The sequence below is a fragment of the Bos grunniens genome, chromosome 1 (assembly GCF_055505025.1).
Source record: "Bos grunniens cultivar Pamir isolate PY7600 chromosome 1, Bosgru_T2T1.0, whole genome shotgun sequence".
Classification (NCBI taxonomy): Eukaryota; Metazoa; Chordata; class Mammalia; order Artiodactyla; family Bovidae; genus Bos; species Bos grunniens.
This window is the reverse complement of record NC_141165.1, coordinates 20692187-20704374: the sequence shown is the minus strand read 5'-3', so window position 1 is coordinate 20704374 and position 12188 is coordinate 20692187. Positions and strand designations below refer to the sequence as shown.

At 36.8% G+C, this 12188-nt stretch overlaps 1 protein-coding gene across 1 annotated transcript in view; it reads right to left on the bottom strand.

Annotated features, from left to right (window-relative positions):
- The window catches only part of UBA5 (ubiquitin like modifier activating enzyme 5), a 32903-nt gene that overhangs the window by 2216 nt on the left and 18499 nt on the right, over nt 1-12188 (bottom strand). The window contains exons 9-11 of the mRNA XM_086352191.1: nt 2040-2175; nt 757-832; nt 499-605 (exon numbers count right to left, since the gene is read on the bottom strand). Of these exons, the coding sequence (XP_086208317.1) occupies nt 499-605; nt 757-832; nt 2040-2175 (319 nt within the window). The remainder of the gene's footprint in view (nt 1-498; nt 606-756; nt 833-2039; nt 2176-12188) is intronic.

Here is a 12188-nt window from a genome sequence, read left to right as displayed (position 1 = left end):
AAACATGGTGAAAAAATAATCAAAGTTCTTAATGCTTAGGATCAGTAAGCTATAACTATGTTCAAAAAATTTATGAAGTAAACCTTCTTTAATAAATATGCCTTCTAATTTTTAGGAGAGATAAAATCCTTTATTTTCTCCAACAGTCTTTCGACTTACAAGGCAGTAATTTCAGTGTTCTTGAGATCTCTACTGAACTGGTATTTTTAAATGGTATTGTGGCTAAAAATATCAATATACAGAAAAGGTAGTCTTAATCAAAATCTATTTCACCGATCCATCAATGAATGAACAAAACTATGTCTATATTTTCAAACAGTTTAAAATGTGCTGTGCATATTTCCATATTAACACTGAATACCTCTCTCACAAATCTTAATGTAAAATATCTAAAATAAGAAATACTGCATTGGCATTATAAAATAGGTTGAAGATGGAAGAGTATAAATAGACATTTTCTCTTTTATCTTCTTATGGTAAACCAGATTTTAGATGTACCTTTTGGGGAACTGTATATGCCACTATAATTCCTTCAGGTAAGTCAGGGATTGGACCTGAAGATTTTTTCAGTTCCTCTTCTGAAATCTCAGATACCAGCTCAATACCTGTAAAGTTAAACTTAAATCTTAAAACCGCTTTCAAGGAGCTTAATGAGCAATAATCATTCAAAACTTGTATAATCTTAATTATAATTAGATTCCCTCCCATAAAAGAATGTTTTTTTGCTGCCATTTCAATTTATAAAACAATTCCTACCCCACTCATTGTCTTCATGTATTATTTCTCCTTCTTCTTGAATTACCTCCTGTTTGGGCAGTGCTGCTACCTTTTTCTGTAGAAATCAAACAGTTTCGGTATTTTTACTCATTCTCAGTTCTCTGAAGCATCATTCAGACTTGATCAGAATCAAGAATTCAGACACACTTTTTCTAAGGTCTACATACAGAGACCTTACGGAATACATAGAGAGATCCAGCAGACATGTATCACTAATCATCAGGGAAATGTGAATGAAAACCACAATGAGATAACACTTGTCAGAATGGCTACCATCAAGAAGACAACAAATAACAAGTGTTAGCAAGGACGTGGAAAAAAGGCAAACCTTGTGCACTGTTAGCAGGATTGTAAACTGGTGCAATCATTGGAAAACAGTATGGAGGTGTCTCAAAAAATTAAAAACACAACTACCATGTGATCTAGCAATTTCACTTCTGGGTTTTTTTTTTTTTTAAATGAAAACAAAAACACTCAAAAGATATATAATCCAATGTTCACTGCAGCATTACTTATAACAGCTAAAACATGGAAGTTACCTAAATGTCTATCAATAGATAACTGGATAAAGGTGTGGTACATATGTACAATGGAATATGACTCAGACATAAAAAAATTTACTATCTGCAACTACAAGGCATGGATAGAACTACAAAGCATTATGTTCAATGAAATAAGTCAGACAACCAAAGATAAGTACCATATAATCTCACTTAAATAAAGGACCTAAAAACAAAACAAAAGGAAAACAGACTCACAGATACAGAGAACAAATAATGTTGCCATAGGAGACGTGGGGGTGCAAAATAAGTGACGTGAACAAAAAGGTCTAAACCTATAATTATATAATAAGTCACAGAAATACAATTTACAGCATAGGGAATATAGTCAATAATATTTTAATAACTTTTCATAGGAAGAGATGATAACTAGACTTCTCACAGTGATCATTTGATAATGTATGCAAATGTAAGATCATTACATGGTACACCTGAAACTAGCATAATATGTGTGTCAACAATATTTTAGCTTAAAAAATTAAAATTTAAAAACAGAATTCAGACAAGCTTTTTATCTTACAAAAAAACAAGAAAGGACTTTGAACAAAATTTTCATTTTTAAAGTATGGTGAATAAATTAGAACTTTAAAAATCCAGAATCCATTTACCTTGTATTCCAAGTCTAAATAATTACTTCTTCTTTTTCAAGTTTTTGTCCTATGCAATATGATCTCTCATGCATTGTGACACATTGACATATACCTTATATTCCTTCTGCTGCTTCCTACAGTTTCTGTCATCACACTGAGGATTTGGCTTCATGGACATAGTAGGGAAAAAATCCTGCATTGCATTGTATCCAAGGTAAAAACTAACAGTACCAAAATTTAACAGAAACCTATAAAAACAAAGCAGACTTAAATAAAGAAACAAAACCATAAAAATATTAGAAAAAACTGATCCTTTAAAAAAAATTATTTTCAAGGTAATGACTTTTGAAACAAGAACCCAGAAAACAATTTTTTTATCTTGTTTATAGGGCCTGGCTTATAGTAGATTATCTTGAATTAAACAACAGAATGCACTATTATTTTTTGAACCTGTAATCAAGATAAAATGCTGCCAATTAAACTATGACATGTCAACAACATTAAGAAGCATATTAATTTCAGAGAAGTTCAAATGTGAGATATCAAAGATATCTTAAAGACATCTTTGAGATATGGTTCTAAATCTCAGTTTTAAAAGTTTTTATATATGACACTGCAAAGTTTGCTATCTTAAATTTGTATTAAATCTCAATACAATTTTACACAAGTATTCACTCATGTAATAATCACTACCAGATCAAAATATAGTTGGCCCTCCACACCTATGGGGAATTGATTCCCTAACACCCCCACCCCAGGGTACCAAAATTAAGTCCTGCATATTTGCAGATAACCTGTGCACATCCTCCCATATACTTTAAATCATCCTGGTGGCTCAGACAGTAAAGAATCTGCTTGCAATGCAGGACACCAGAGTTTGACTCCTTGGTCAGGAAGATTTTCTGGAGAAGGGAATGGCTACCCACTTCAGTACTCTTGCCTGGAGAAATCCATGGACAGAAGCAGGCTACAGTCCACACAGTCACAAAGAGGCTGACATGACTGAGCAACTAAGCCCTGAGCACTTTCACTTAGATTACTTACAATACCTAATATAAATGCTATGTAAAAAGAAAGTGAAAGTGAAGTCGCACAGTCATGTCCGACTGTGACCCCATGGACTACAGCCTCCCAGGTTCCTCCATCCACGGGATTTTCCAGGCAAGAATACTGAAGTGTGTTGCCATTTAAATAGTCCTAAATATAATGCAAATACTATATAAACAGTTAACAGCCTGTGGCAATTCACATTTTGCTGTTTGGAACTTTATGGATTTTTTTAGATCTACAACTGGTTGATTCTGCAGATGCAGAACCCAAGGAAATTAAGGACCAGCTATATAGTGCATTTCCAATATGCCACAAAGCACCCTTGCTCCCTTACATTTGAATCTGATTCCTTTTATTTATTTATTTTTTAAGTTTTTATGTATTTATTTATTTTTGGCTACCCTGGGTCTTCATTGCTGCACACCGGCTTTTCTCCAGTTCAGCGTGCAGGCTTCTTATTGCAGTGGCTTCTCTTGTTGCAGTACATGGGCCCTAGAGCACTCAGACTTGAGTAGTTGGGGCACGTAAGCCCAGTAGTTGAGGCATGTGGAGTATAGAGTGCAGGCTAAGTAGTTACAGCACATGGGCTCAGTTGCCTCTCGGCTTCCCAGAGCAGGAATTGAACCTGTGTCCCCTGCACTGGCAAGGGTATTCTTAACCACTGGACCACTGAGGGAGTCCCTAATTCCTTTTAGAAGCTTGTCAGTAGAGGAAAAATCATTTACAAACATAAACAACAAAAGGAAAAAAATCGAAAAATGCATAGTCTCAACATACAACAAAAAAAGACAAAACTGAACAGAGAGAACAAGGCGGCAGAGCAGAAGGTGGACATGGAGTACTTCTCCCTCCACGGATACATCAGGAATGGATCTTCAGACACACAAGTGCGTGCACAACACCAGCTGAGAGCGGACAGGAGTACCAGACCAGCGGAAAAGAACATATAGAACCATGCAAAACTTGGTAGGGTGAAGGAACTAGGGGGAAAAACAGGAGTGGTACTAGGCCTGGACCTGCCCTCGGTGGGTGGGGGAACTGAAGCAGGGGTACGATCTCCACATCAGGGCAATTGTCTGAGTCAGAGGAGAAATATTTAAGGCTGAGAGTGAAACAGCTGATATGTGGCAACCTAAATACAATGAGAATCAGAAGTCCTCGCCGCAGCCATATGTACCCCGGATAGGGAAGCAGGTGCCCTAGAAGGTGCAGCAGCTGGGAGCTGGAGCTTAGGGATTGTGGAGCAATCCCCGGGTGAGAGCTGTTGTTCACTGCAGACAGATGGACCGAGGGGATGTGAGGGATGAGATTGTGGTAGGAAATGACTGTGGAGGAAAGCCAGGCAGCCATGGAAGCAAGTTGACACTGCTAAGTCAAACTAGGGGGTGTAGCCATCACAATAGCCTCTCTCTCCACACATGCCAACAGCAGCTGACAACAGACTGGCCCATCAAGCACCTGACGCACCGAACTACAGACTAGGACCACACCCAGGGCACTCCTTTAAGTGACTGATGCATGGAACAGAGTAGGACTCCACCCAGGGTGCCTGTTTAAGTGCTGGACACACCAATCTACAGAGTAGGACCCCAGCCAGGGGGGGCCTTCTATGTCCTTGACATGCTGATCAACAAAGAAATACCCCAAAAGGGAGCCCTCTAAGGGCTGTGGAGCTGTGGAGAAAGGTGGAGCTGTGGAGAAAGACTAGCCAAAAAGGCTTCTGATCGCCAACTACCAGAGGCTCGAAAAAAGACTCTGATAGGGCCATAACTCCTGTGGCTGAGGTAGTCCGTGTCCCTGCAGACTTGGTGCCACCAGGGTCCCAGAGACCCAAGTAGCTGTGCCACCTTCACGCTCAACCTTCACTGAGGGAGAGCTGCCACAAGCAAAAAAAAAGTCTTCCCATCTATGCACGTGGGGTCATTTCCATCGTGTTCAACTCATTGTGACCTTGTGCACTGTGGCCTGCCAGGCTTCTGTCAGGGGGCATTCCCCAGGCAAGAACACTAGAGTGTACTGGCCATTACTGGTTTCCATACCCTTCTTTAGAAGCACTATATTTCCTGCTGCCCTAGTCGCCGACTCCTCTGAGTACCTGGTGCTGCCAGAAACCCTGCGACCCAAGCAGCTGCACCACCTCCACACCTGGCCCTCACAGGGGCAAACCCAAGTCCTCCAGGGCAGCCTAAGGAGCAAACCCCTGTGGACAAACCACATGCAGAGGTGGAAATAAATCACAAATGAAACCCAGGGGCAATATGGCTAAGGAAGAAGACCCAAAACCTTCCCACCAGCTGTACAAGCTGCAGATTAAATCCACATGATCAACTAGGCAGACTTTGTGTCTACGGAATATGTAAAAGGACATTGAGAGCTCCCACAAAAGAAAACACACTAGTTCTGATAGCTGTGGAAAATGGAGGCAAGAACACACAGAAGTAAGACCAGATTAGAATCTGAGCTGCCCCAACAGCAGGTCCAGAGACCAGCACAGTGTTGGAAGGTACCCTAGGTGGGTAAGGGGGACTGTGACTGGACCCTGACAGAAGTGATTCAAGAAAAACATTTATTATTCTTATGTTTTGACTTCTGTAGTTTCTTTTGGATTTTTCTTTTATTTTTTCCCACCTCTGTTGTAGTTATGATTTTAATGGCACTATGAAATCTAATTAAGCTTTTAAGTTGGTTTTTTTTTTTTCAATCACACTTTTTATTGTTATAAACCTCTGCCTCTATGTTGGGCTTTTGCAGTTCTACAGAGTTTTCCTTTTTTTCTTCCTTTCCTCTACCTTTTTTTCTAATTTTAATTTTTAACTTTTAAAAACCTATTATTTTTTTCTACATTTACTCCTTTGTTTGCTTTTCCTACTGTTCCTTTACTCTTGCAGTTAATCTTCAATGTATGTAAATCTTTCTAAAGCTATATTTAACTTTTCATATCTATTCTTTTTTTCTTTTCTTTCTTTCCTTTCCTCACAACATATTTGTTAGTTTTGTTTTCATTGCTTTATTCCTCATTTGGCACCTTACTTTAGTTTTGTTTTCCAGTTTGTGCTATAGTTTGTTTTGTTCTTAACTGGTAGATATAACTTTTGGATTGCTCTGTTCACTGTGTCAATCTATTGTATTTTATTTTTGTTGGACTGTTTTGATTTTGCTAATGGATGTATATGCATATGTGTATATTCCATTATTTTAATTATTATTTGCCTGATTTTGTAACTGCCATTTGTCTGGGGTTCACCTTTGGTTTCTCATATTGGGGTATTTGTTTTAATCTAACACATAATGCCATAACAAACCACTTGTGGAATCTTCATTTCTGAACAGAGATCAAGCCCTGAGCCTTTGGAGTGGGAGCACTAACTCCAACCCTAGACTACCAGAGAACTAACCATAGGGAGTATCAAATAGTGAGAACACACACAAAGGAAACCACTTGAATACAAGACCAGGTATAACCCAACCACCAGTAGCACCCTGTGCAGGACACCTCATTCAAACAACCAAAACAAAAATACAAACCCAATCGTCAGCAGACAGGATTACCACCTACTCAACCTTGCTCATCAGAAGAAACACAAAAAAAAACTTAGCACAAATCTCACCATATACAAAGCTTACACAAACCACTGGACCAACCTGAAGAGGGCAGAAACCAAAAAGAAGGAAGAATTCAACCTTAAAGCCTGGGGAAAGGAGACCTCAAACACAATAAATTAAAAATAAATAATAATGTAAAGGTAGAGAAATACTGCACAAATGAGGGAATAAGCTAGAAACACAGAAGTCCAAATAAATGAAGAGGAAATAGGCAAACTACCTGAAAAATAATTCAGAATAATGATAGTAAAGATGATCAAAACCCTTGAAAACAGAATGGAGAAAATGCAAGAATCAATTAACAAAGACCTAGAAGAATTAAAGAGTAAACATACAAACAACACAATTAATGAGATTAAAAATATTCTAGAAGGAATCAACAGCAGAATATCTAAAGAAGAAGAATGAATCAGTGAGCTGGAAGATAAAATGGTGGAAATAACTTCTGAAGAGCAGAATAAAGTAAAAAGAATGCAAAGAACTGAGGAAATTCTCAGAGACCTCGGGGACAATATCAAACACACCAACACTGAATTATAGGGGTCCCAGAAGAAGAAGAGAAAAAGAGATGGTATGAGAAAATTTTTGAAGAGGTTATAGTTGAAAATTCCCCAACATGGAAAACGAAATAGTCAATTAAGCCCAAGAGTGGGAAAGAGTTCCATACAAGATAAACCCAAGGAGAAACATGCCAAGACACACACTAATCAAAGTAACAAAGATTAAATACAAAGAATATTAAAAGCAACAAAGGAAAAGCAATAAGTTACATACAAGGGATACCCCATATTTTTCACAGCTGATCTTTCATCAGAAACTCTGCAGGCCAGAAGGGAATGGCTGGATTATATTTAAAGTACCGAAAGGGAAAAATCTACAACCAAGTTTACACTACCCGACAAGGATCTCATTCAAAACTGATGGAGAAATCAAAAGCTATTCAGACAAGCAAAAGTTAAGAGAATTCGGTACCACCAAATCAGCTTTACAACAAGTGTTAAAGGGACTTATATAGTCAAGAAATACAAGAGGAAAAAAAGATCTACAAAATCAAACCCCAAAGAATTAAGAAAATGGCAACAGAAACATATATATCAATAATTACTTTAAGCATAAATGGATTAAATGCTCCAACTGAAAGACACAAATTGGCCAAATGGATACAAAGACCCATATATATGCTGTCTACAAGAAATCCACTTCTGACTTAAAGACACATATAGACTGAAACTGAGAGGAAGGAAAAATATATTCCATGCAAATAGAAAGCAAAAGAAAGCTGGAGTAGCAATCCTCGTATCAGACAAAATAGACCTTAAAGTAAAGAATACTACAAGAGATAAGGAAGGACACTACATAATGACCAAGGGATCAATCCAAGAGGGAGACATAACAACTGTACATATCTATGCACCCAACATAGGAGCACCTCAGTACATAAGACAGACACTAACAGACATAAAAGGAGAAATTGGCAGTAACACAATAATAGTAGGAGAGGTCAACACCCCACTCACATCAATGGACAGATCATCAAAACAGAAAATTAATAAGGAAACACAAGCCTTAAATGATACATTAGATAGATGAATCTCACTGATATCTTCAGAGCATTCCACCCAAATGCAGAAGAATACACCTTCTTCTCAACTACACATGGAACATTCTCCACAACAGACCACATCTTGGCTCACGAATCAAACCTCAGTAAATTGAAGAAAAATTGAAACCATATCAAGCATGTTTTCTGACCACAATGCTATCAGACTAGATATCAATTACAAGAAAAAACTGTAAAAAAACACAATCATATGGAGATTAAACAATACATTTCTAAATAATCAACAGGTTACTGAAGAAACCAAAAGGGAAATAAAAAAATTTCTAGAAACCAATGACAATGAAAACACAACTCAAAACCTATGGGAAGCAGCAAAAGCAGGGCTAAGAGGGAAGTTTATAGCAATACAATCCTACCTTAAGAAACAAGAAAAACATCAAGTAGACAACCTAACTTTATACCTGAAAGAACTGGAAAAAGAGCAAACCCCACCCCCCAAAATTAGCAGAAGGAAAGAAATCAAAAAGATCAGAGCAGAAATACATGTAAAAGAAATGAAAGAAACAACAGTAAAGATTAATAAAACTAAAAGATGGTTCTTTCAGAAGATAAACATAGTTGACAAACATTTAGCCAGACTCATCAAGAACAAAAGAGAGAGAAGAATCAAATCAACAAAATTAGAAATGAAAAAGGAGAAGTTACAACAGACAATGCAGAAGTACCAAGGATCATAAGAGACTATTATGAACAAAAACATGGCAATAAAATGGATAACCTGGAAGAAATGGACAGATTCTTAGAAAAGTTCAATCGTCTGAGACTGATCCAAAAAGAAAATAGAAATTATGAAAAATCAAATTACAAGCACTGAAATTGAAGCTGTGAACAAGTATCCCCCAAAAAACAAAAGCCCAGGAGCAGATGGTTTCACAGGAGAATGCTATCAAACATTCAGAGAAGAAATAATGAATATCTTTCTAAAACTCTTTCAGAAAATTGCAGAGGAAGGAACCCTTCCAAATCCATTCCACAGGCTACCATCACCCTGATACCAAAAGTAGACAAAACAACACAGAAAAAGAAAACTACAGGCCAATATCACTGATGAACATAGATGCAAAAATACTCAACAAAATTTTAGCAAACAGAATTCAGCAACACATTTAAAAGCTCATACACCATGATCAAGTTGGGTTTATTCCAGAGTTGCAAGGATTCTTCAATGTATGCAAATCAATCAATGTGATACACCATATAAACCAATTGAAAGATAAAAACCATATGATAATCTTAGATGCAGAAAATGCCTTTGACAAAATTCAGCACCCATTTATGATTAAAACTCTTCAAACAATGAGCATAGAAGGTACCTACCTCAACATAGTAAAAGCCATATATGATAAGCCTACAGCAAACATTATTCTTAATAGTGAAAAACTGAAAGCATTCCCTCTAAGATCAGGAACAAGACAAGGGTGTCCACTTTCGCCACTATTACTCAACATCGTTTTGGAATTCCTAGCTATAGCAATCAGAGAAGAAAAAGAAATAAAAGGAATCCAGATCAGAAAAGAAGAAGCAAAGCTCTCACTGTTTGCAGATGACATGCTACTATACATGGAAAACCCTAAAGATAGTTTCAGAAAATTATTAGAGCTAATCAGTGAATTTGGGGCTTCCCTGGTAGCTCAGACAGTAAAGCGTCTACCTAGTAAAGTCGCAGGATACAAAATCAATACACAGAAATCACTTGCATCTCTATATACTAACAATGAAAAATCAGGAAAACAAATTGAGGAATCAATCCCATTCATCACTGCAACAAAAAGAATAAAATATTTAGGAATAAACTTACCTAAGGAAACAAAAGAAATATACACCTAAAATTATAAGACGCTGATGAAAGAAATCAAAGATGACATAAATAGACGGAGAGTTTTCCATGTTCCTGGGTAGGAAGAATCAATATTGTGAAAATGACTATACTACCAAATGCAATCTACAATTTAATGTCGTCCATATGAATTTACCAATAAAATTTTTCACAGAACTAGGACAAAAAATTTCACAATTCATATGGAAACACAAAAGACCCTGAAAAGCCAAAAGATTCTAGAGAAAGAAGAATGGACCTGGAGGAATCAACCTTCCTGACCTCAGATTATACTACAAAGCTACAGTCATCAAAACAGTATGGTACTAGCACAAAAACAGAAATGTAGACCACTGGAACAAGATAGAAAGCCCAGAAATAAACCCATGTACCTATGGGTACCTTATTTTTGAGAAAGGAGGCAAGAACATACAATGGGGCAAAGACAGCCTCTTCAACAAATGGTGCTGGGAAAACTGGACAGCTACATGTAAAAAAAATGAAATTAGAACACTTCCTAACACCATATACAAAGATAAACTCAAAATTGATTAAAGACCTAAATATAAGACCAGAAAATAAAACTCTAGAGGAAAGCATAGCCACAACATTCAATGACATAAATCAAAGCAAGATCCTCTATAATCTACCTTCTAGAGTAATGGAAATAAAATCAAAAGTAAACAAGTGAGACCTGATTAAACTTAAAAGCTTTTGCACAGCAAAGGAAACTATAAGCAAGGTGAAAAGACAACCCTCAGAATGGGAGAAAATAGCAAATGAAACAACAAAGTATTAATTTCCAAAATATACAAGCAGCTCATACAACTCAGAACCAAAAACACAAACAGCCCAATTAAAAAGTGGGAAAAGGCCTAAACAGACATTTCTCCGAAGAAGACATACAGACAGCTAACAAACATGTGAAAAGATGCTCAACATCGCTTATTGTTAAAGAAATGCTAGGATGGGGAACACATGTATACCTGTGGTGGATTCATTTTGATATTTGGCAAAACTAATACAATTATGTAAAGTTTAAAAATTAAATAAAATTAAAAAAAAAAAAAACTACAATGAGCTATCACCTCACACCAGTCAGAATGGTCATCATCAGAAAGTCTACAAACAATAAATGCTGGAGAGGGTATGGAGAAAAGGGAATGTTCTTGCATTGTTGTTAAGAAGGTAAATTGATATAGCCACTACGGAACACGATATGGAGATTCCTTAAAAAACTAGGAATAAGACCACCATATGCCCAGCAATCCCACTGCTAGGCATATATCCTGAAGAAATCCAAACTGAAAAGACACATGTATCCCACTGTTCACTGTAGTGCTATTTACAATAGCTAGAACATGGAAGCAACCTAGATGTCCATCAACAGATGAATGGATAAAGAAGCTGTGGTACATATATGCAATGGAATATTACTCAGCCATAAAAAGGAATGCATTTGAGTCAGTTCTAATGAGGTAGATGAACCTAGAGTCTATATACAGCATGAAGTAAATCACAAAGAGAAAAATTAATATTGTGTACTAATGCATATACATGGAATCTAGAAAAACAGTACTGAAGAATTTATTTGCAGGGCAGCAGTGGAGAAACAGACATAGATAATTGACTTATGGACATGAGGAGAGGGGAGGAGAGGGTGAGATGTATGGACAGAGTAACATGGAAACTTACATTACTATATGTAAAATAGATAGCCAACGGGAATTTGCTGTATGGCTCAGGAAATTCAAACAGGGGCTCTGTATCAACCTAGATGGGTGGGATGGGGAGGGAGATGGGAGGGAGGGTCAAAAGGGAGGCGATATATGTATACCTATGGCTGATTCATGTTGCGATTTGACAGAAAACAACAAAATTCTATAAAGCAATTATCCTTCAATTAAAAATACAAATAAATTTTTTCTAAAACTGAGCAGAGGACATAAGACAATTCACAGAAAAATATAAATGCTCAAGCCTTTGCACAATTGGAAATTAAAATGAGATACCCTTTTTTCACATGTCAAATTGACAAAGAGTTTGATGACTAACATCATATACAAAAATAAAATCAAAATGGAGTAATGATCTAAATCTAAAACCTAAATGTTTCCTAGAGGGAAACATAAGCAGAACACTCATTGACATAAATTGTAGCAATATTTTCT